The sequence below is a fragment of the Anguilla anguilla genome, chromosome 10 (assembly GCF_013347855.1).
Source record: "Anguilla anguilla isolate fAngAng1 chromosome 10, fAngAng1.pri, whole genome shotgun sequence".
NCBI lineage: Eukaryota > Metazoa > Chordata > Actinopteri > Anguilliformes > Anguillidae > Anguilla > Anguilla anguilla.
The window spans coordinates 20,369,222-20,390,347 of NC_049210.1; the positions used below are offsets into that span (position 1 = coordinate 20,369,222).

Below are 21,126 nucleotides of genomic sequence, written 5' to 3' on the forward strand. Positions count from 1 at the left end.
TCAAGGTTGTTGAACACATTTGTTTAAATTATTTGATAATTTCCCCCCTTAAACTTCTTAACACAATGCAAATTTGGCTCGTCGTCCTTTGCTTAATGTGTCTTTGGACTCTTCTTCATTATCTACCAATTGGTCAGTTTCAGCAGCCAGATATCCACATTTTCACCAATTAAGAGCCTACTGTTTTACCTTAATATTTAATTTCATCAGTTACAAATGTTTCCATCTTCTTAAACAGTCATTTACAATATAGCACAATATCCACAAAGTGAATTTGGGACTATTACTCAAGGCAGACATAACTATCTACATCAACAAGGGCTGATCTATTTCAGGATTTTGTGTCAAATTCTGCTCTTAATTATTTAACAATCATATTTAGATGAGACATTTGTATAAGCAGCACCTACAGTCGCAGACTGAAAGTGTACCCTAAAGATGCTACTGTGCTCTAGTACAGGATTGAACCACTGAAGTGTATAGAGCTGTCAGAGAACTAAAATTTAAAAATTAAGGTAACTGGTTGGAACAAATAACAGCATGCAGCCTGGCATTCCAGGAGCAGAGTTGTGCAGCCCTGATCTACAACAATGAGAGCTAGATGGAAATGATAGTTAAAGAGCAAAAAGGAAAGGGGCACAAATATATAAACGCCCAAGTGCTTTTGCTCTAAGAGAAGACTTGGAGCTCATCTAGGCTACCTCTTTTTCAATGCACGTCCTTAGTTCTAAAAAGAAGAATCTAAAGCTTCTCATACATTGTTGTTATGAGTGGGTTTGTCTCTGAGACATCCATAAGGCTGTAATGCAGCTATCTTTAAATTCCCAGGATTCTCCTCATTCTCCTCTATCATTGTTGGCTGGAATGTTGCAGGTTTTGAATAGCCAAAATAATCCTATGTCTAATGATTTCCCCAATGTGTGACTGTTGTGTTTTGGATGGTTTTTTCTACGTGTATTGTCTCAGCTTTGTTTTCAGGCTGTTCTTAGAGGCTATACAGGCAACAATCTTTTTGTCCACTCCCGTTTTCCAGGAAATTAGATTTTGGTGTCTAAACTAATATTGTATGATCAGGGAGGTAGTCATTGATTGAAACTGTCACACATATATTCCCTGTTAACCAAATGTATAAAGTTTCAACAATTACATTTTAAACCAGAAAGGAATATTAATATCCATTAACACAATAACATGTGGACACAACACATACATTTAGCTTCAACATTTTCTCAAATAGGCATGAAGATTAATACAATTTTCTTAATAATTGCCATAAATCATGTCAAGTCACAAAATAACACAATTAAGATGGCGTTCCCGTGTCTTTATTGTTTTATGGTACGCAGACGTATCACCATGTAGTAACGCTCTTTTATAATGGTTAAATTGGGTATGGATAAATTGTTAAAACTTTCAGTAAGGCTTCCTTTCTCACTGAGCCAAATGGAATGGTTAACGTAAAGATGAATTGAATTGTTCCTCTTTTTACTAAAACGTGTCCTACATCGCCCTCTATAGAAAAGCAACGTCGTAGCAGTTTCCAAGCTTAATTACGTTTAACGGTGTATCTATGCACATGGAGTAGCTCAAACAGAAATGCTCGTGTTCATATCAATACGATAGCCTGCCTTTGCGCGTATTCTGTGTTTTAAGGTCACGACGGTGAAACATCGAAAGTAGGCCTACACGCTGTGAGAAATTGAATTTACATATAAATCATGCAGTAATTAGCTATTTATCGCAAAGCACTATCGTTGAATATAAAAGGCCTAGTATTAGAGACAACGAGTTTGATAGAAATTAGAAATTAATTTGGGGGTTTTGTGTTCGGTCCAGTCGGTCGATATAGCCTATAGCCTACGACCATAATAATGAACAGCCTACTCTTCGGTTGGAGGCAGTACGGCTTTCAAAAAGACATTCAAATACACTGAGGCACAAACACCACGCGCCGTTGCAAATCCCTCGGAAAAGAAGTATACTGAGGGTATGTGCTCGGCTGGACAGATTCAATTAGGATGCAGTTAATTAGATAATGTGTAGATGCGTTTGTTACGTCTTTTTCAATTTTAATTTGACAGATGTTCATAATGGGAGCGACTCACATGCATAGCCTAGCTAGTCTAAGTTAAACAACATACTAGTTATTTTAAACAAGCTACGTGACACGTCCAAATAAGATATATTAGTGTTGAGTGGTTTTATGATTTTTCTTTATTGTTAAACCTAGGCTAGCCTACTCTGTCATTATTATTATTTGGATAAAAATTACCTAGTGGCTAATTGCCTGTTCAGGTGTGCTTTGTTTGTATACAATGCAATCCTTGTCGCAGTGAGACCATATTTTTGTATTTTAAAAAAGCCATTACGAAATGAAACACATCACTATTATGCTAGTTTAAATTGTCTCGTCGCTGCCCACGACGTTTTCACCTGCACCTAAGTTATGTCTTTGGCAGAATTTTCGTGCCCTTTGTCCCAGGAGCTCATTGAACATCGTATTCGACGGAAGACGCGTAGCGCATGCCGCCATCTTGGATAGATAGACACTTCAGCCAAGGATAACCCGCAGTTCCACTCAGAAAGCCGGAGATAATTAAATATAAATCCAAAACAAAAGTAAGTTAATATATGATGTTTCCGAACAAGCCTTCACTGGAGTCTTATCAGTGACTGTACTTGATGTGACGTCGTCACAGTAAAGCGTATTTATTTATCGGATAGCCAACTTATTAGCCTGCTGCTTAACATTAGCTAGGCTACATCTGGGAAAAAAATCTATTCCATCCATGGTCGGAAAAAGTAGCAAGAAGGAGGGGGTGACAACACCCATTTCACAAACATTGCATAGATTTGTGATAAATATTTAATATTCTGATACTTTTCTCGGGATATACTTTGTTGCGAATTATAACTGGTATGTGTATCTGTAGATGTTATGCTATTTGGACTGGTAGTTTCGCTTGCTAGCTAGCTATATAACGCTTTGTTCGGACGGCTAGGCAGCTAGCTAGCTTTTTCCCGGAAGAGCTCAATTTCATTATTTTGTTCATTTGTCAGTAAGCGGGAGAAATGTAACCGACAGTCGGTACTTTCAATATCCCGAGTTGAGTGAATTTAGAGTTGAATCAAGTGGCTGACATGGTTGACAAGCTCGGTGTTGGTACGGTTTCTGTCTTATTCCTTCTTCTGTGGCTAAAAACAACTGCATCGATGATGCTGATTCATAGGCCGCACATAGCTAACGCTAGCCGGCTCGTTGCGATAAGAAAATACATCGGCTATTTTGCGTATAGCTAGACTATAGCTGGTTGTCCGCTCATAAATGATAGGTGACGTGAGACTTATAGATTTAACTTAAGATTCCGACAAAGAAATTTAAAATAAAGTTAAGCTTTGTAGCTGTCTGGCTATACTGATTGTTAACTTGGCTAACGTTAACGTAAGCTATCTAACCTGACTGTTTTTGAACTTGTCACCCGAGATGTGGTGGCTCGTTTAGATGGGTAAATTAAGAAAGTTATTCTAGCTAGTTGTAATTGGTTGCAACTTTTTTGTTAGATAATATGACTTTTCACGCTAGACATTGTGTTATTAAAAGTCACTTGAGGGGAAATTGCTGTGACCGACTAGATCTAAAACTAGCTATTCATAGAGTACATGGCTAGCTGTACTAGTAGTAGTTTCATTGTTTTCGTTTGTACTTAGACTGCGTTATATGTCATTCTAGCTAGCTAATCTTATGTAGACTTAGCAAATCTAACAGCCAAATTAGACACGGATGAAACGCGTGATATTTTCATATTATATTAGTTATCTAGGTAGCTGTAACTGTCTAGTCGGGTATCCATTCACATAAGCAGCTATGTAGACAATTGCTAGTTAAAGTAAAGAAATGGCTTGACTAGGTTAGATGGAAGCCTGCTTGCTGCGTTAGCTGTTTAGCTAACTTAGATGACACAGCAGCAAGCAGGCCACTTGGACTATATCTGCCCTGTGTTTCTGCTGTGAGGTTAGGTGTGGACTGGAAATACCTTAGGTTTGCTATTTTTAGTTCAACCGTTGATAAGCATCCATTAAACATTAAATAATGTACGTTATTAATATACATACAATAATAAACATTATTGAATCCATATTCATTTATAGTAACGTTAGTTAGGTAGCTGTATATGTTTTATCGACAGGGGACTGCTATTGTCATCATGTGGCCACACATTAAAAGGCTTAGCTAAACGTGTTGATATTGTCTGTTGTCATATGACCTTTAGTAGTGTATTATTGTGCATACATAAATAAATATGCATCTGTTGAACATAACAATTTCCTAGCGAGTAGTTAAATTAAAGGGGGCTTACATATGTTACTTTGGTAAATGATGTCTTGCGTGAACTTATCCTAGTTTGTTGTACGCTTTTGCAATTCGTGTTGTGTCCTCAAAAATGAAAATCGCTTGCTGCTCAGTATGCTGTAGTTCAGTTTAAAGTCAACATTTGAAGGAAACGTGTATGTTTAATGTTGCACGAGCGAAATTTATAAAGCTATTATTTAACTCGTTCTGAAACGTTTATTTGTTTTTGTAGCATTGGTGTCTTCGTAGCTGTATGTTTAGCCTATTAATTGCTGTTGGGTAAACATTGTGCGGTCATCGGTTCTCATCTCGATTGTCACAGAATAACATTACAGTTTATCCAACACTCATCTAACTTAATGAGGTTTTTGGACATTGTTCAATTTAGAATCTCCTCTATGCAATATCACCCCACGTTTAGACAGATGTTTTTGATCGGGTATAGTGTGTGATTTGTTCTGTTGGTTTTCTCTGTTTTTAAGCTTAATTGAATGAATGTGTACTACATACTTAATATATGCGGTTCAGTTTTTATGTGAAAATGCGCCATGTCTTGTGGATTTAGGCACGGATGCAAGGCAGTAAACTTGTATATGGGCAGTCAGAGAGAACAGTTTTATTTTGGTCTTGAGTCCACATGTCTTAGTTCTGGGCTATTATTCAATAATCTGGTGTCCGGGGGAAATGAGGATGCAATATCGGGAATTTAGCTGTGTGCGCGTTTTTTATGAATCAGCGCGACAGAGCTGAGAAGTGCTGAGACAGTAGCTTGGTCACATGCTGGTTATTCTCCTGCCCTGGCTACTCTTACCCTGTTTTCAGAGGAAGTTTCTATCCCACTTTCCTGACAATTGGGGGCAAGTGATTGGTGAAAGGAGGGTCGTGCAGCTGCGCCCCGCGCCGGCAGGCGCATTCTTCACCGCTGGGCTGATCGGGAAGAAGCGCTCTGTAGCAAAGGCAAAGACAAATCTGAAACTGGAGCACATGACGGCAGGTCATGTGAATGGAGTGAGACTGAGGAGGGAGCGCTGGGTAAGCGAGGCAGGCTGTACCAGATGGGTGTGAAATACAGGACTTGGCTCAGAGCAAACAAAGGGCCAGGAGGTGATGCAAAAGATCAGGACTTCTCATTCTGTAGGGTCCTCGCTTTGAAATAGTCTATTTTTTTTCCTTGCCTTTATTTAACTGACACTGTTGTCAGGTGACTTCCATCTGAGCATTTAGATCAAATCCAGCATTTTTAAAGTTTTTTCCCCGTAAATTGGGTCACATAGCTTCTCTGTCTATCGTTTATTGGTGACCTTTTAAGCATTTACATTTTTCTCTTTATCAAAGAATAATAAAAATTCTCACAAGGCAGCAAAGTGCTGACTGTGGCCACATACTAAATGCGGAGAGACTTGTGGGACTGTCACATAAATGATCAATAAATGCAATGTAAGTTGTGGCAGTTGGTCAGTCAACGCCCAAAGCAGTTATTTTTTGGCTGGGCCGCAACAGCGGGGCACCCCTACAAATGCGAATGTCTGTGACTGAGTCACCGAGTGATGAAGTTACACCATTGGTCGGCCGAGTTATGAAGTTACACCATTCGCCGGTCCAGCCATATACTAGGTTTTGACCTGGTCTTGTTTGTAACTGTGGCTACTCTTCTGGGGAAGGGTGGTTTGTATCTTCTTTGTCTTCCATGTAGGCTAATTGATGAAGCAGAAGTAATCTGTTGGCTATGCAGTCAGGGTGTTTTGAACTGCATCATGGTAATGCCTGTCCATTTGGGTTTTCTAGATCTACTGTACCGGTTTTGCGTAACGTTGTGTGACGTTCATGTCTCCTGCTATCCTTCACAATGATTCCGCTTCTACTTATTAAATTATAAAAGGCCAGACAAACCCACCTTGCTGGCTCCAGTTCGTTATTCTGTAAATTCACGTTGAGCCAGAATGGTTCTCTCTGTGTCATTGCAGTTCATCCCACAGCACTGCTCGCCCACTGCCATGCTCAGCCAATCAGAGTATAGTGAAAGATGTCAAAGGTCCGGGAAACCCATTTTCTCTTAAGTCAGAATTAGTACAATTTTTTTTTGTTTGATCTTTTTTTCTGATTAGTTAGATGAAATACGTGCTTATAGTGGAGATTTTACCTGCTGCTGTTGTTTACTATATGTCTGTTATTAAAATAAAACATAAAACCTACCCATTGTCAAGTCCCCTCTATTAGTCTCCACTGTCTCCACTTGCACCAGTGGTGAAGTAGGCCACTCATTTTTCTTGGTGCCTGGGAATGAGATGAACATCAGCTGAGCAGCCATTTTGTTTTCCGATAATGCTTATCATGGTTCCATAGTCTAACGGCTCAGCCCTCATTTCAGTTTTCTGGCGCTGGCTTTGTGTATGGGGCTGAAGCAGCACGGGCCGCACCGCGTGGGTTCCCGCTCTGGCCTGATGGAAGAGAAGGTGGAAAAGCACCGGGGGCCAGAACCCGCCGGTCCCATTCGCGAGAAATGGGCCAGGCTGATGGGGTGAACCTGCCCAACCTGCTGCCTTTTGCTCTGAGCACAGGGCTTTTGGTGGAGGGGTGGGAGTGATGAACCACGAGATCCACGCATAGCTTTTTTTTGCCAGCTGTGTGTTTTTTTCCTCTCAGTAGCGTGAAAGCACACAGCCAGCAGCCTCCTCAGGTTTGCGCATCAGCTGACACACTGATGACAATCCCATGGAACCTCCCCCCCCCCATCCCCCCCCCCGCTTCCATTCCCACCCCACAAAACATCCAGCGTGCCCACTGTTCATCTTCCCTTTCCCTTCCTCTGTCTGTGTCCACCCCCTTCCACCCTTCCGAACTTCCTCTGCCTTTCACTTTTTTCTTTTTTTCCCTGTCTTCGCTCCTCCCAGCTTCAGTCTCTTTGTTTGTTCTCCCTCCACCTCTCTGAGCCATGTATTACCCCCTTTCTTCTTCTTAGTATTTTAGTTCTTCGTACTTGTGAAAAGAGGAAAATTCATCCCAATATTCTGTTTTGGGTGGTTTTATGGTCAATATGTGAGGATTTTTTGATAGACCTGTTTTAGTGGCGTTTTACATTTTAAGTGAAAGGTTTCGGAGTTGTGAAAGTCACGCGCTGAGCAGGGAGCAGTGAGATACAGATGTGGCCGATAGCCGGCAGCATCTTCACCTTCCGATCCACGCGAAAAGAGCGGCTCGCTTTCCAGGTGACAAATACTTGGCGAGGAATTATTTCTGACTTTGTGGCTTATTTTTAGCTGCGCCAAGAAATATCAGCCAAGAACCGGAACACCAGATTCGCTCTGCTTGCTTTGTCTTGGTAAAAACCACACAGTTTTCTTTCACATGTTGGCATTGAGACAGGCCTACACATTGCACTGGTGAGTGGTGTTTCTTTGAGTTTAACTGGAATAACCACTGTCTGGGATCTGTGTATCATTTGCACTGAAAGGCTGGTATACTGTACCACAGTGGTGCACCATGTTTGATAATGGAGTTTTCTCAGCTGGTATATTTGTTGTTGGAACTGACTTGGAGGTAATTAATTGCAACTGTAAATTAGAATACAATTAACTATTTTGCTTTAGGGAGTTATGTTCATATCGCCTGTTTGATCCTTCATTTACACAAAGTTCCTTTTCTTGCACAGCAGATGTAGGATGATTGTAGCCAGTAAGACATTGCTTCTTTGAACGCTTGTGGAGACTTTTTAAAAATCCTGATGTAATTTTTCTGTATTTTGTCAAAACCTTGTTTACCTGTTAAGGATGAATGTGTGTCTTTGGGTGCTGGTAGTTTTGGAATTTTACTTTACTGTTTGAATGGCTCCGGTCAATTAGCACAGTCTATCCGTGCACGCATCATTTCTTCTCCTGTGAGGTTAAACTACTTCCTCACAGAGCAGCCATGCTGATGGGAGCTCAGGTCTGGTTTTTTAAAAATAACGTTGCCATCAAATGTAGCTTGGGCCATTCGTTTACTGTGACTGTCTGTCTTTGCATCCCCCACTTTAGTAGTGCAGATCAAAAACAATTTTCATTTCTAATCTTTTTAATTAGCTAATTATTTCGGTTATTGATTCATTTTACAAGACTCATTTACATCATGCTGGTAATGGACAGCAATCACAGCTGTCATATCTAGCAATGTGTAGTCGACTTGGCTGAAGAGAAGCTCGGGGCTTTGTAACTGTTCATTGTGTGTTTTTAAAATAATTTTTGTTTGATAGCCATCACTTTGCTCTTCCCATGATTTTGGTTAAAATCAGTCTTAAATCGGTCTTCATAGACTGATCAGTGTTGTTGTATTTTATGTGTTCTGAACCTTTTGCACACTAGAAGCTGCAAATCAGTGTGTGTTATATGTGTCTTTCTTTCTCTTTTTATGTGTCATGACGGAAGCGTCTCTTTTTCTCTTTTTATGTGTCATGACAGAAGCGTCCTCGTACTTGGTGAGTCCTGGCTAGTTATTTTCATGATGTGGGTGATGTAGGCTTTATTAAAACCCACATGCTGGCAGTTCCTTTCTGTAGCTATTGCTCATTGTTGTGATAGATTTGGTTTGTTTTTTAGTCCAACCCCCCTCCCCCCACCAAAGCAAGTGGTTGATTCACTCACGTATGACGTTTAACCATTTGTGGATTATAGGCTATCTGCTGCCGGGATCACTGCTTAGGACACTTCATCCAATGCAAAACCAACCCCTGAATGAACAATGTGCTAAAGTAATGAGCCCAGAAAACATGGCTTTTGTTAGCTTTGCTAGCCCTTATTGAAAGGCATGAAAAGGTGCATAGCATTTCTGGGGCTGATGATCTGCAGGGTGTATTGGCCAACGCTGATGGCGATACTGGTACCTCCCCCTTTTTTTATTGCACAAACTTTGATTGCAGTCAGGCTCTCACATTCACGCAAGAAGCAGATGAGCACCGCTGTCGACTTTCAATGGAAAAATGTTTATGCAAATTTTTATTTAGCAAAGAGAGTATGGAGAGCTACGGAATCTGTCATTTCGCTAGGGTCTGTGCTGGTAATAATGAGTGTTTACAACGCAAGTGCCTCATGAAATGCCTTGCCTCTGGCGCATATGTAAAAGTATTATTGGCCGCTATATTGGCTGTAATGTTGGCTTATTGGCTGATAACGGCAAGCTTGTTTTAAGCTATTGTTGACGGACATTTATACGGCCATAATATTATTGTGTAAGAGCTGTGGCAAGAGCACTGAGTTTAGTTTAATCTGTTTGGAACATCTGGGCGGTTTAATTCCAGTTGTCATGGTATTCAGTCCCTTCCTCGTAGCTAAATGTCTTGCACAGCCGTAACGGACTACGGTCCTTTGGAAAGGACCTCTCAGTGTACTGTACTGTTTATTCACCTTGGAATGGAAAGTTTGACTGTACTGTGATTGTTAACCACATGCTGCTAACTCACTGCGACAGACATCAAGAATATTAGCCTTAAAATGAGCCATTCTTTCACTCCGAGTGGAAAGGGTGTGCCTGGGCTCTTCTGATGTTTCCTGCATCCCCACTCTACTGTCAGGGCGAATGAACAGGGTTCTGGGAGTTCACAAGGGGTGGACTTCCCGCTGGTTGTTTGAACATGCCGGTGCGTTATCGGACAGGCGTTTGGGTTGGGAGAGTCCGCCTTGATTTTGGGACAAAGCGTTTCAGGATGACATTACATTACATTACATTCATTTGGCAGACGCTTTTATCCAAAGCGACGTACAAGAAGTGCATTTTCATGATCGTAGACAACTGCTGAACACGGGTTCAGTAAGGTACAATTACTTATTTTGTACAGCTATATCTAGCCGAGAACAATGAACACTATCCTGGTCTAACATCTGCAAAGCCAAACTAGGCAGAAGATTAAGCTAGACACTTGTAATGTCACTTGTAATGTCTTGCATATACACGTCTAATTGGAATAAACAGTAATGAGAAAACAGCTCTACAGAAATATTGACGTTACCTGCAGTGCTCACCTCTTTTCTTTCTCTTTTTCAGACCCACAATGGCCACCGCACCGTACAACTATTCCTACATTTTCAAATACATCATCATCGGTGAGTAACGGAGGCAGGACCTCGCTCGCACGTTTGAGGTAACGACTCTGCCCGTTAACACACAGAAAGCATGACTGTGGTCCAATGTAAAGCATCCCCAGTGGAAACCTCTTCTAAGCTGCACAGTCATCATGCTAGAAGACTTCATGTACTCAGCTGATGCCTGCAGACCACAGACAGCTAGAGAAGAACTTGGTACATGTGATTTATGTACCCTGTGGATTGACTCTCTCTGTCAAGGTTGCTCACCAGGATTTGATACTGAGCATTAGTCTGGGTAGCATTCCCTTATCAGTGTCCTGCTAGAGAATTATCCCCTCAGCTGGGGAGAACTGCCTGCATTTGGGGAGGGATTTCCGATCCAAGAAGTAAATATAGTATTTACAAATTAATATTCCTATGAAAGGAAGCACTCAGATCTTCTGGAACATAATGTTTTTTTTGGTTATCCTGTGTTATTCTTGTGCTTGGTCAGATAGCTTGCTAGCCTGTAGCCCGCCAACTAGGCAACCCAGTCAGCTAGCGAGCTAGCCAGCAAGCCAGCTACATAAGCCAGTTGGCCTGTTAGTAAGCTAGCCAGGTACATAGCCTGGTCGTCTAGCTTGCCCAGTCAGTGTAACATTTCCCCATCAAAAAAACCTGCACACTATTGTATCATTTGCACTTCATTGTCTATGGCTAGATTTAATTGTTGCAGCAGCCATTCAATATTCAATAGTCGTGTACCTCTACGGGGGGCTACCAGTCAGATTATAGTATTCCACCCCGAGAAAAAAAAACATATTTCTTCCACTAACATTGAGTTGTATCTAACAAAGTCTATTGCCTACGCATCTCTGCTTTAGCTCTGGCATGTGTTATCAGCCAGTTTTGGCTGGATGTGTATTGTGGAGGGACACTGTTGGTTTTGTTTGGTTGGTTGAAGTCAGCACAGTATAAATGTAGGGTTACTTACCTACGTAAATGCTTACTGAATTAGATACCTGCATTACCGGTTACCAACTGCCATCGGTAAGAAACATGCTGCTTCTACGATGAGAGCTTGCTTTTGAGATGTATCTTGTGTGGCGTGTTACATGGAAAACACACACTGGCTTGTGTGCCAGCGTACTGCATTAGAGCCCACTGCTCCCGAAGCAGGTCGGTGTTTTTGAGAGACCCCCCCTGCAGGGTCTATGAAGAAGATGCATAATGCATAAAAGCAAGATCGCCTTCCAAACATACATATTTGTTTCAGATAAGGCTGCTCAAACCAATCTGCGTAGAGCGTTGTGAAATTGTACCAATGTTGCCATGTGCTCTGACGGTTTGTGGAACTCTTGGCAGTGTTCTGTATCAAGTGTTCCAGAACAGAATTCTCAGGTCTCACACAACGCCCACGGTTTGTCACTGAGGTCAGCCTTCCTGCACCAATCATAGCTTTCTCAGAACTGCATGCATCAGCTGGTGGAAGCAAGGCACAGGATGTGCACTCGGATGCATTGTTCTGATTTAAATCGCCATTGCATGGGAACAAAGCACGTGATGACCACTGTTTCTGGAAATGGAACGATCTACACAAAATGCATAATCTTTTTAACCCAAAAAAGGTGACTTGACATGATGAAGCTGCTGTTTAATACAAATTTTTCTCTCTGCAGGGGATATGGGAGTGGGAAAGTCATGTTTGCTTCACCAGTTCACAGAAAAGAAATGTAAGTACATGCTTTACTGTGTCCCAAAAGCTGCAAGTGAATGTGTCAGTATTGCCACTAATGGAATATATACTCAGTGGCCACTCTTAGGTACTCGTATAGTACCAGAGAGGACCCCCCCCCCCCCTCCCCTCTTGTCTCCAGAACACCCTTGAATCTGTGCATGGATTCTACAAAGAGCTGGAAACATTCCTTAGGGATTTTGCTCCGTGCTGACTCTATAGTGATGCTCTCAGTTCCTGCTGATCCTTTGCAGATGCTTGGTGACATGGTGCATTATCCTGCTGGCAGGAGGGATGAAAGGGATGCAGGTGGTCAGCAACAGTGCTTAGATATTCTGTGGCATTTGAATGATGCTCACTTGGTATCAAGGGGCCTAGGAAACCATTCCCGCAGCATTATATACCACCATTATCAGCCTGCACTGTTGTCACAAAGTAGGATGGATCCATGGGTTCATTCTGCGTATGCCAAATCCTGACCCTAGCACCTGAATGTTGCAGCAGAAATCGAGACTCGTCTGACCATGCAACGGTTTTCCAATCTGCAGTCATCGAATTTTGGTGATCACGTCTCCCCAGTGGCCTCATCTTCAGGTTCTTGGCTGACTGGAGTGGAACCTGGAGTGGTCTTCTCCTGCAGTAGTCCATTTGGCTTGTCTTTAACTGACCAGCAGAGGAGGGGATCTCCTCTATATCCGGGTTCCTTCCGATATTTTGTCAGACGGGAGTTCACCCCTGAGTGTTAAAAAAAAAAAAAAAAAAACAAAAAAAAACCACTTTTTATAAACCTCAGTGGATTTTTGGGGGCTCGGGCTTGGTCTTGCCTAGTTGTCCTATTATGAAACATCTTTGTGACAGTGTCTCTGTGAAACGCATTATATTCGTAATGTTGAATCGAATTGATGTTACCCACAGTGCACTATTTAGCAGTAGATACAAGACATTCTCCTTTAGCATTCTGCTAAAATTACACTTTTTTAATAACTGATAACTGGTAGATTTTTGGAACGTGTGTCTGTGGAGGTGGCTCCCTAATAACTGTGATGCAGCAGCGTTGGAGAGTGGGTGTGATACGATCGCAGTAGGCACGCAGCACAAGAATAACCCGTCTTCTGATGCCACCGTCGGCCGTGTGCTCTCTGAAACCGAAACCATTACGAACGAAATCGAGATTTAAACGCAGAGCTCGCGTCTGCTGATTACTGCGAAACCGTGACCTACCGACGGAGAAGCACAAAAGGAAGACGGACGGGGCGGACTGAATTCAGAGCAGGCCAGGACCGGTTCTCGTCCTGTGAGGAAGTGGGGAGCGTTGAGAGAGGAGCTGCGGTCTGCTGACGAGCGGCTGGCTCCCGCTTACCCAACTCAGCCTGTTTTTTTTTTAGAGAAACAGTCAATCCGTTGATACGCTCAACACGAATTTAAACCTGTTATGCTGCTCGCTGCAGTTTAGGTACCGTTCTGTTGGTTTCGTTTTGCTGCTGCTTAGGACGTTTGCTCCTGTCACATCCAGTTGATTTCAGACGCAAACCCGACGCGGGTTGGCAGAGGAGTAGTTGTATTCCTAGTTTTTGAACCAGTGGAAAGCGTGGCTCCATTCCCGTTGAACGCTCGCCTGTTTGCGTCCGTTTGCCGAAAAACGAAGAGAATCGCTCTTTTTGTAATGAGCTTAGCGAGGCGTAAATTGCATGAGCCGCTCCCAGGTTCATTCGCTCAGTTCAGTCGATCGGTCATGTCGTCACTCTGAGGTTCATGTGTCTGAGGTTCTAGGTGTGTTCTGTCGTGCTGTCCCGTGCGTATGGCACGCCCCGATCTGTGACTGCTCGGTTCTGTCACAGTCCCCCCAACATCTGTCCCGGGTTCCCCATACCCACAGCCGGGGCTCTGGTGTGGGGTATTATGTAGATAAAAGGTGGGATGCGTTAAATCTCTGCGGCGGACGGCGTTTTCTGTTTGAATACAGCGAGTCATCCGTTTTTTTTAAGTCCACTGTGGATGATGCTGACTCATTTGAAAAGAAAGAAGAGTCTGCTGTTTATGGAGTTTGGCACCGGCTCCCCTGCTTTTACCGGAGAAGCAGTCTCCAGAATCTATAATCGATAGGTTTGTCGTAATGGCTGTGTATTGCTGGTGGTTGCAAACCAACTTGGTAGGTTCTTATGCCATTCTTTCTTTTTTTATTGGAATAGCAGGCACTGCGTATTGAAGATTTTCTTCCGTGTGTGCGCTTGGAACGGATCCATGCGATACCTGGGACCCGTCTTGATAATGCTGGATACCAGCAGTAGAAGGGTGCTAGACGCTATTAGACGGGCAGGACGGCCCTGTTCTCTCCTTGGCCGGCGTTCCGAAGGCGCGCTCTGTCTCCTCGCTCGGGGCCCGCGGCGCGGTAGCTTAGCCTGCGCTTTCTCCCCGCAGTCATGGCCGACTGCCCCCACACGATCGGCGTGGAGTTCGGCACCCGGATCATCGAGGTGAGCGGCCAGAAGATCAAGCTGCAGATCTGGGACACGGCGGGGCAGGAGCGCTTCCGCGCCGTCACGCGCAGCTACTACAGGGGCGCCGCCGGCGCGCTCATGGTCTATGACATCACCAGGTACCCGCCCACCCCGTTATTGTTCACGCAGTCAAGCCACTCCCCTCGGTCTGTTGCTCGCCCCAGTAGTGATTTGGCTTGGCGAAACCCCAGAATGGGTGGAGGCTCCATGTATTATCAAGGACTTGGTCTACGGCGAGCCAAGGCATTTGATTGGTTTGTACAAATCAATGATTAACCATGCATTGTAGCTCCACCCCAGTATTGGTTTAATGAAGCCTCAATTCACCCCATTTCACAGTTGTGAGGATTGACACTTCATATATATGTATGCATGCTAATACTAAATCCATACTAACACTCGATGTGATGCTTGAATTTTTTATGTGCGCGAGTCATTATTTACAAAACTTTTAACTTGCAGAAGGGAATCGCATTGCGACAATGGGAACAGTCTTGCACACATCCTATCATATGTACTGTATTGTGACCCTTGTATTACTGATACACAGCCCCCAAAATTAGAACTGAGTCTCACCTCACTGGAGCCCATGCCTGTTTCCACAAATCAGTTTCAAATTCTATCTGTGTGGAGTAGTGCATGGACTCTACTACTGTATGGAAGTTATTCTGCATTATAAAATGGTTTATTCTTGCCCTCGATGCTGCTGATAGCTGCTGATATATATGTAACAAGGCAATATTAATATATTTTAATATTCTTGTGCTTCCCACTATCATAAGCATCATACCTACAGCATCTAAACATTGTGGTCATAAAAAAAATAATATCTCATAAACTCAACTGTATGTCCAGGTCCTGTATCCTGTAAATATGTATAATTCCACAGTAATGACAGAGCTGCAGCCGTAGGCCTAAAACTATTAGTGTGAGAGTATATGCATGCAGTACCACCAGATGGCAGTATTGAGTTTTGTTTTTAACATGCCATTTATTGGTTACCAGAGAAGAACATTCTTTGAGTGCACTGAGGTTATTAGAAGGTATTCACACATCATAATCTGGCCAAGAAGAGAATTGTATACACGCATGTATGTGCATGCTGTAAGTCATGTTTGGCCCTGTGGAGGTTCTGCCTCCTGTCTCATACTGTCGTCATAGTAACACGTTCTGTTCCACAGGAGAAGCACTTACAACCACCTCAGCAGCTGGTTGACGGATGCACGGAATCTGACCAACCCCAACACTGTGAGTGGCCCCATCCTGTGATGTCACATCTCTTAGGGCGAATGAGCTGTGGAAGCAGTCAGGCAGTTGCGTTCATATAGTCCAAACCCTGACTGTACAGTGGCTTAAAAAAAAAAAAAAAACTCACACACTGAAAAAACTTATCCTGGTAATACGCCCCCAGCATTTGTGTCTGTGTGCATGCATGTGTGTGTATTTGTGTGTAAATGTGAGGAGCACACTGGTGTGTGTGTGTGTGTGCGCGTGCGTGGTGTGTGAGAGCCTGTCTGTGAGTATGTGTGTGTGTGTATGTGTGAGAGAGCCAGTGTGTGAGTATATGTGTGTGTTGGAGTATGAGAGTGCCAGAACGTGTGTGTGAGGTGTGAGAGCCTGTATGTGTGTGTGTGTATGTGTGAGAGAGCCAGTCTGTGTGTGTGTGTATGTGTGAGAGAGCCAGTCTGTGTGTGTGTGTGTGTGTGTATGTGTGAGAGAGCCAGTCTGTGTGTGTGTATGTGTGAGAGAGCCAGTGTGTGTGTATGTGTGTGTGTATGTGTGAGAGAGCCTGTATGTGTGAGAGAGTCAGTCTGTGAGTATGTGTATGTGTGAGAGAGTCAGTCTGTGAGTATGTGTGTGTGTGTGTGTGTGTGTGTGAGAGCCAGTCTGTGAGTATGTGTGTGTGTGTATGTGTGAGAGAGCCAGTCTGTGAGTATGTGTGTGTGTGTATGTGTGAGAGAGCCAGTCTGTGAGTATGTGTGTGTGTGTGAGAGAGCCAGTCTGTGAGTGTGTGTGTGAGAGAGCCAGTCTGTGAGATTGTGTTTATGTGTGTGTGTGTGTGTGTGAGAGAGTCAGTGTGTGTGTATGTGTGTGTGTATGTGTGAGAGAGCCTGTATGTGTGTGTGTGTGTGAGAGAGCCAGTCTGTGAGTATGTGTGTGTGTGTGTGTGTGTGAGAGAGCCAGTCTGTGAGTATGTGTGTCTGTGAGAGAGCCAGTCTGTGAGTATGTGTGTATGTGTGTGTGTGTGTGAGAGAGCCAGTCTGTGAGTATGTGTGTCTGTGAGAGCCAGTCTGTGAGTCAGTGTGTGTGTGTGTGTGTGTGTGTGTGTGTGTGAGAGCCTGTATGTGTGTGTGTATGTGTGAGAGAGCCAGTCTGTGAGTATGTGTTTATGTGTGTGTGTGTGTGTGTGAGAGAGTCAGTGTGTGTGTATGTGTGTGTGTATGTGTGAGAGAGCCTGTATGTGTGTGTGTGTGTGAGAGAGCCAGTCTGTGAGTATGTGTGTGTGTGTGTGTGTGTGAGAGAGCCAGTCTGTGAGTATGTGTGTCTGTGAGAGAGCCAGTCTGTGAGTATGTGTGTATGTGTGTGTGTGTGTGAGAGAGCCAGTCTGTGAGTATGTGTGTCTGTGAGAGAGCCAGTCTGTGAGTATGTGTGTCTGTGAGAGAGCCAGTCTGTGAGTATGTGTGTATGTGTGTGTGTGTGAGAGAGCCAGTCTGTGAGTTTGTGTGTGTGTGTGTGTGTGTGTGTGTGAGAGAGCCAGTCTGTGAGTTTGTGTGTGTGTGTGTGTGTGTGTGTGTGTGTGTGTGTGTGAGAGAGAGCCAGTCTGTGAGTATGTGTGTGTGAGTTTGTGTGTGTATGAGTATGTGTGTGTGTGAGAGAGCCAGTCTGTGAGTATGTGTGTATGTGTGTGTGTGTGAGAGAGCCAGTCTGTGAGTATGTGTGTGTGTGAGAGCCAGTCTGTGAGTTTGTGTAGGAGTATCAGAGTGCCAGAGCGCGTGTGTGAGGGGTGAGGCAGGGTCAGAGGTCTGAATCCTGTGGGCTGCTCTGCAGGTGATCATCCTCATAGGAAACAAGGCCGACCTGGAGGCGCAGCGAGACGTCACGTACGAGGAGGCCAAGCAGTTTGCAGAGGAGAACGGTGAGCGGCCCGCACTCTCCTGCCCTCTCACTCCGCCCCCTCCACCCCGGGGGAGGGACAGCGTCTCTGAGCTGCTCGCCTGTGTTTGACTCCTGTCCCCCCCCCCCCCCCCACCTCCTCCTTCCACTGTGTCCCCGGTCGATGCTCACCCCCTGCCTTCTGTGTTCCGCAGGTCTATTATTCCTGGAAGCCAGCGCAAAGACGTAAGTGGCTGACCGTGGTGCTATTTTTTTTGCGGGTTTGTGGCTCTTGAGCGAACGGTTGCAGATTAGAGGGGCGTTGGGGGCGGGGCTTCTCTCTGCAGGGTCCCTCGGTAGCTCCGAGCGAGCTGAACGCCTCTGTCCGTCTCCCGCAGGGGGGAGAACGTGGAGGACGCCTTCCTGGAGGCGGCCAAGAAGATCTACCAGAACATCCAGGACGGGAGCCTGGACCTGAACGCGGCCGAGTCGGGCGTGCAGCACAAGCCCTCCGCCCCGCAGGGGGGCCGGCTAACCAGCGAACCACAGCCCCAGAGAGAAGGGTGCGGCTGCTAATGACCGCCTCGCCCACCCCCGTCCCGCCCTCGACCCCGCCCCCGACCCCGCCTCCGTCTGCCCCTGCCTTCCCCTGGGGCGACGCAGGGACTGAACGAGGGGCAGGCCGGGTGACCGTGCCCCCAAACCCCCCCCACCCTCTCGCTCCTCCCCGCCCCCCCCCACCCCATCCCATCCGTCTGCTCCCCTCCCCCTCCACCCTCCTATTTGCCACCCACATAACCCACATCCCCCCCCAAGCACTTTTCGGTACAGGTCATCTCCATGGTATCCAAACTCCATTCCAAATGAATATTACAGAGCGACTAAGAAATGGGTGACAGTGACCATTATTATTGACACAGAGTCACCATTTTACGTATATCCGAAAAACCAAACAATCCAGTCACACATAGATCTTTAAAGGACCAACTCGCCCCGTCTCTCCACGGAGTCCATTATGGTCGAAATCTAGGCCTATTTTAAACTGAATGTGTAAAATATTTAATCCCGCTGTTGTGTGTGAGTTTGCCCTTATAGCGGGAAATGGCTGTGTAGAAATGGGCAGTACTGACGAGGCCAGGCTGGATACGACCTGTCCGAGGTCAGGTAGCGGTGTCTGTAGCAGGACCTGGGGTCTGTCCACGCGTGCCCGTGATGCTGTTAGTCGCGTGCTGTCGAGCCTGTGACCAGGGACCATAAGGACTAAAAAAACAGATTCTGCAGAAGCCATTAACAGGCAGGCCTTGACTCTGAAAAGGTCTTTGAAGCGTCGCTTAAAAGTGTTGCTTAAAAGAAAGGGTTTCGGAGCGTGCCTACGATATTTGAAAACTCCGCATTTCCCAGAGAGAACTATGATTACACCGCATTCCACTGTAGTCCCGTCGTAGTTTCTTTAATAAAAAGGGTGTGATTAAAAAAACATGCCTGCGTATGCGAGCAGTGTGTAAGTGAGTGCGTGCGTGTTTGTGGAGGGGAGGAACAGCGAATCAGTTTTGAGGAGACACTTGAAGGAGAAGTCGCGCTTTTCTCCGACCTCTTCTCTAGGATTCCACCTGACCCTCAGCCACCAGTCCCCCCACGTCATACATCAAATCCCTCACAACCCCGATCATATCAAGTGTTTCGTTTGTTTTCCTTTTTTTTTTTTTTTTTAAATCCTTTCCTAAGCGTACTTTTGTTGTTTGTTGCCTTATTATATAATTATTATTGTTACCATTTTATCCTTTTCTGCTGCTTGTTCTACATAACTGATGTTGGACGCTTTTCTGTTAAATAAATGAATAATGGCGATGATTATTTTTTACTGAGAATCTGGCTTCAGTGAAAACGGGAACCCTGTTTGTGAAGGGTGGGGGGCAGGGGGCGGGGTCACCTGTGTGTGCTGTAAATCCGGAGGCTGATGTTTTCTACTCTTGTATATTACCCTGCTTTCATTTTGCATATATCCCACGAGTCACCACTGACTGAAACATGTTTGTTAGGCTTCAAGAAAAATCATGTAAGTAGTTTGAAAAAGATATTTAAAAGAAATTTGGCCGCTGTACATTTGTTTGCTAAAGATCTTAGTGGTAGTATTTATGACAACCCAAGAAAAAAAAAATGAAAGGTCCCTCCAACCCGCACAGGCGAAATGCCCTCTGCCCCGCCCCCAGGACACCTGTCAGTCATTTTAGGGGGAAAGGAACTTTGAAGTTCCTGTGATGAAGTGGTTGCATTTATGCATTTCATTCCAAATGTATTTTGAATCTTAGAGGCGACCCAGGGTAAAATACATTTTTAATAAAACAAAATGAAGCTGGAAAGAGTCCCTCTCCAAAAAATGTAATAAACTACAGAGTAAAAAACTGACCTATTCTTAATCATGCCTGTATTACGGAGTATGAGGGGGAACGCGTCGTTTTTCTTGTAAGATTAAATGATCCGTTTCAATGGTCCAGCTTTTTTTTTGGGATGGGGGGGGGTGAGCATATGGGTTTCTGTCTATTTTGAGAGGGTAGGGTCTGGATAAAGTTCCTGTGGTTGGGTGACCACTTCTTGCTCTGTGTTCACATGAGAAAAATGTATAAAAATCGTAAATATGTATACATTTTTAAGGAATCGTGCTAACATTGAGATGCATTATGTGTGTATGATTTTAAGATCCCATTTGGTTTTAATATGAACAGAATGCTTACAATAAAACAAAAACCTCAGTGATATTTACCATCTTGTACAGAGCAGGCTGTTTCTGGTGTCATTTTGCCCGGTTTAAACAAAGGACTTCTACTAATAGACAAATATTTTGTACACACTCAATAATTTGAACTGAAAGCTGGTTGGGATTCAAATCGAACACTAATTTGTTCTCTTTTTTCCTTTGTGTTGTATGAATTGGCATGAGTTTGTTGTGGCGCTCTGGGCATAGTTGTGCAAGTATTTTATTTTTCATGCCAACCGTCTTCACGCTGCACACGCTTTTATGCCAGCCAGCAAAAGGAACCCAACACATCAGTTGCAGGAGGATGGGGACGGATTTTGTGGTGTGATGGGGGGGGAGGCAGGGCTGCATTTATGTTTTGTGCTCAGTGGTACTTGCTGCTAGATTCCTTCAGGGGTTTGCTTTTTCTGTGCAGTAATGTTGCTTGTAAAGGACAAAAGGTCTGGGACCTCACCCAAGTCTGTCCAGCTAGTTGAAAGATCAAGTGTGGAAAATGTCATGGTGGTGGCTCTGGTGAGTTCTTAATAGTCAATTATTTTGCACATGAAGGTGTTGCATTTTAGGGTTCAGTGAATGGAGAAGGGGTCAAAGGATGCATAAAATAAATCTAAACGTGACCCTTTCTAGTTCAGTAAGAAAATTCAGAGGTCGTATCACCAGTG

General features: G+C 44.2%; 1 protein-coding gene across 5 annotated transcripts; it reads left to right on the forward strand.

Annotated features, from left to right (window-relative positions):
* The first annotated feature begins 1,841 nt into the window (after nt 1–1,841).
* rab14l (RAB14, member RAS oncogene family, like) lies at nt 1,842–18,354 on the forward strand. Of its 5 annotated transcripts, XM_035380419.1 has the most exons (9): nt 1,842–1,987; nt 2,483–2,619; nt 10,364–10,422; nt 12,063–12,116; nt 14,537–14,714; nt 15,798–15,864; nt 17,665–17,752; nt 17,925–17,955; nt 18,108–18,353. In XM_035380419.1, exons 3-9 carry the CDS (start codon nt 10,371–10,373, stop codon nt 18,283–18,285), a joined length of 648 nt encoding a protein of 215 aa, XP_035236310.1. In that variant the 5' UTR covers nt 1,842–1,987; nt 2,483–2,619; nt 10,364–10,370; the 3' UTR covers nt 18,286–18,353. The 5 variants fall into 5 exon arrangements, with proteins under 5 accessions (XP_035236310.1, XP_035236308.1, XP_035236313.1 ...); XM_035380417.1 differs by lacking the exon at nt 1,842–1,987 and having other exon boundaries at nt 2,293–2,619; XM_035380422.1 differs by lacking the exons at nt 1,842–1,987; nt 2,483–2,619 and adding an exon at nt 2,821–2,917 and having other exon boundaries at nt 18,108–18,354.
* The last annotated feature ends 2,772 nt before the right edge of the window (nt 18,355–21,126 follow it).

Coding starts and splice junctions, on each gene's coding strand:
- rab14l (XM_035380419.1), top strand. CDS start 10,371: ATGGCCACCGCACCGTACAACTATTCCTACATTTTCAAATACATCATC. Junction 14,715..15,797: donor ATGGTCTATGACATCACCAG/GTACCCGCCCAC, acceptor TCTGTTCCACAG/GAGAAGCACTTACAACCACC. Junction 17,956..18,107: donor CTGGAAGCCAGCGCAAAGAC/GTAAGTGGCTGA, acceptor CGTCTCCCGCAG/GGGGGAGAACGTGGAGGACG.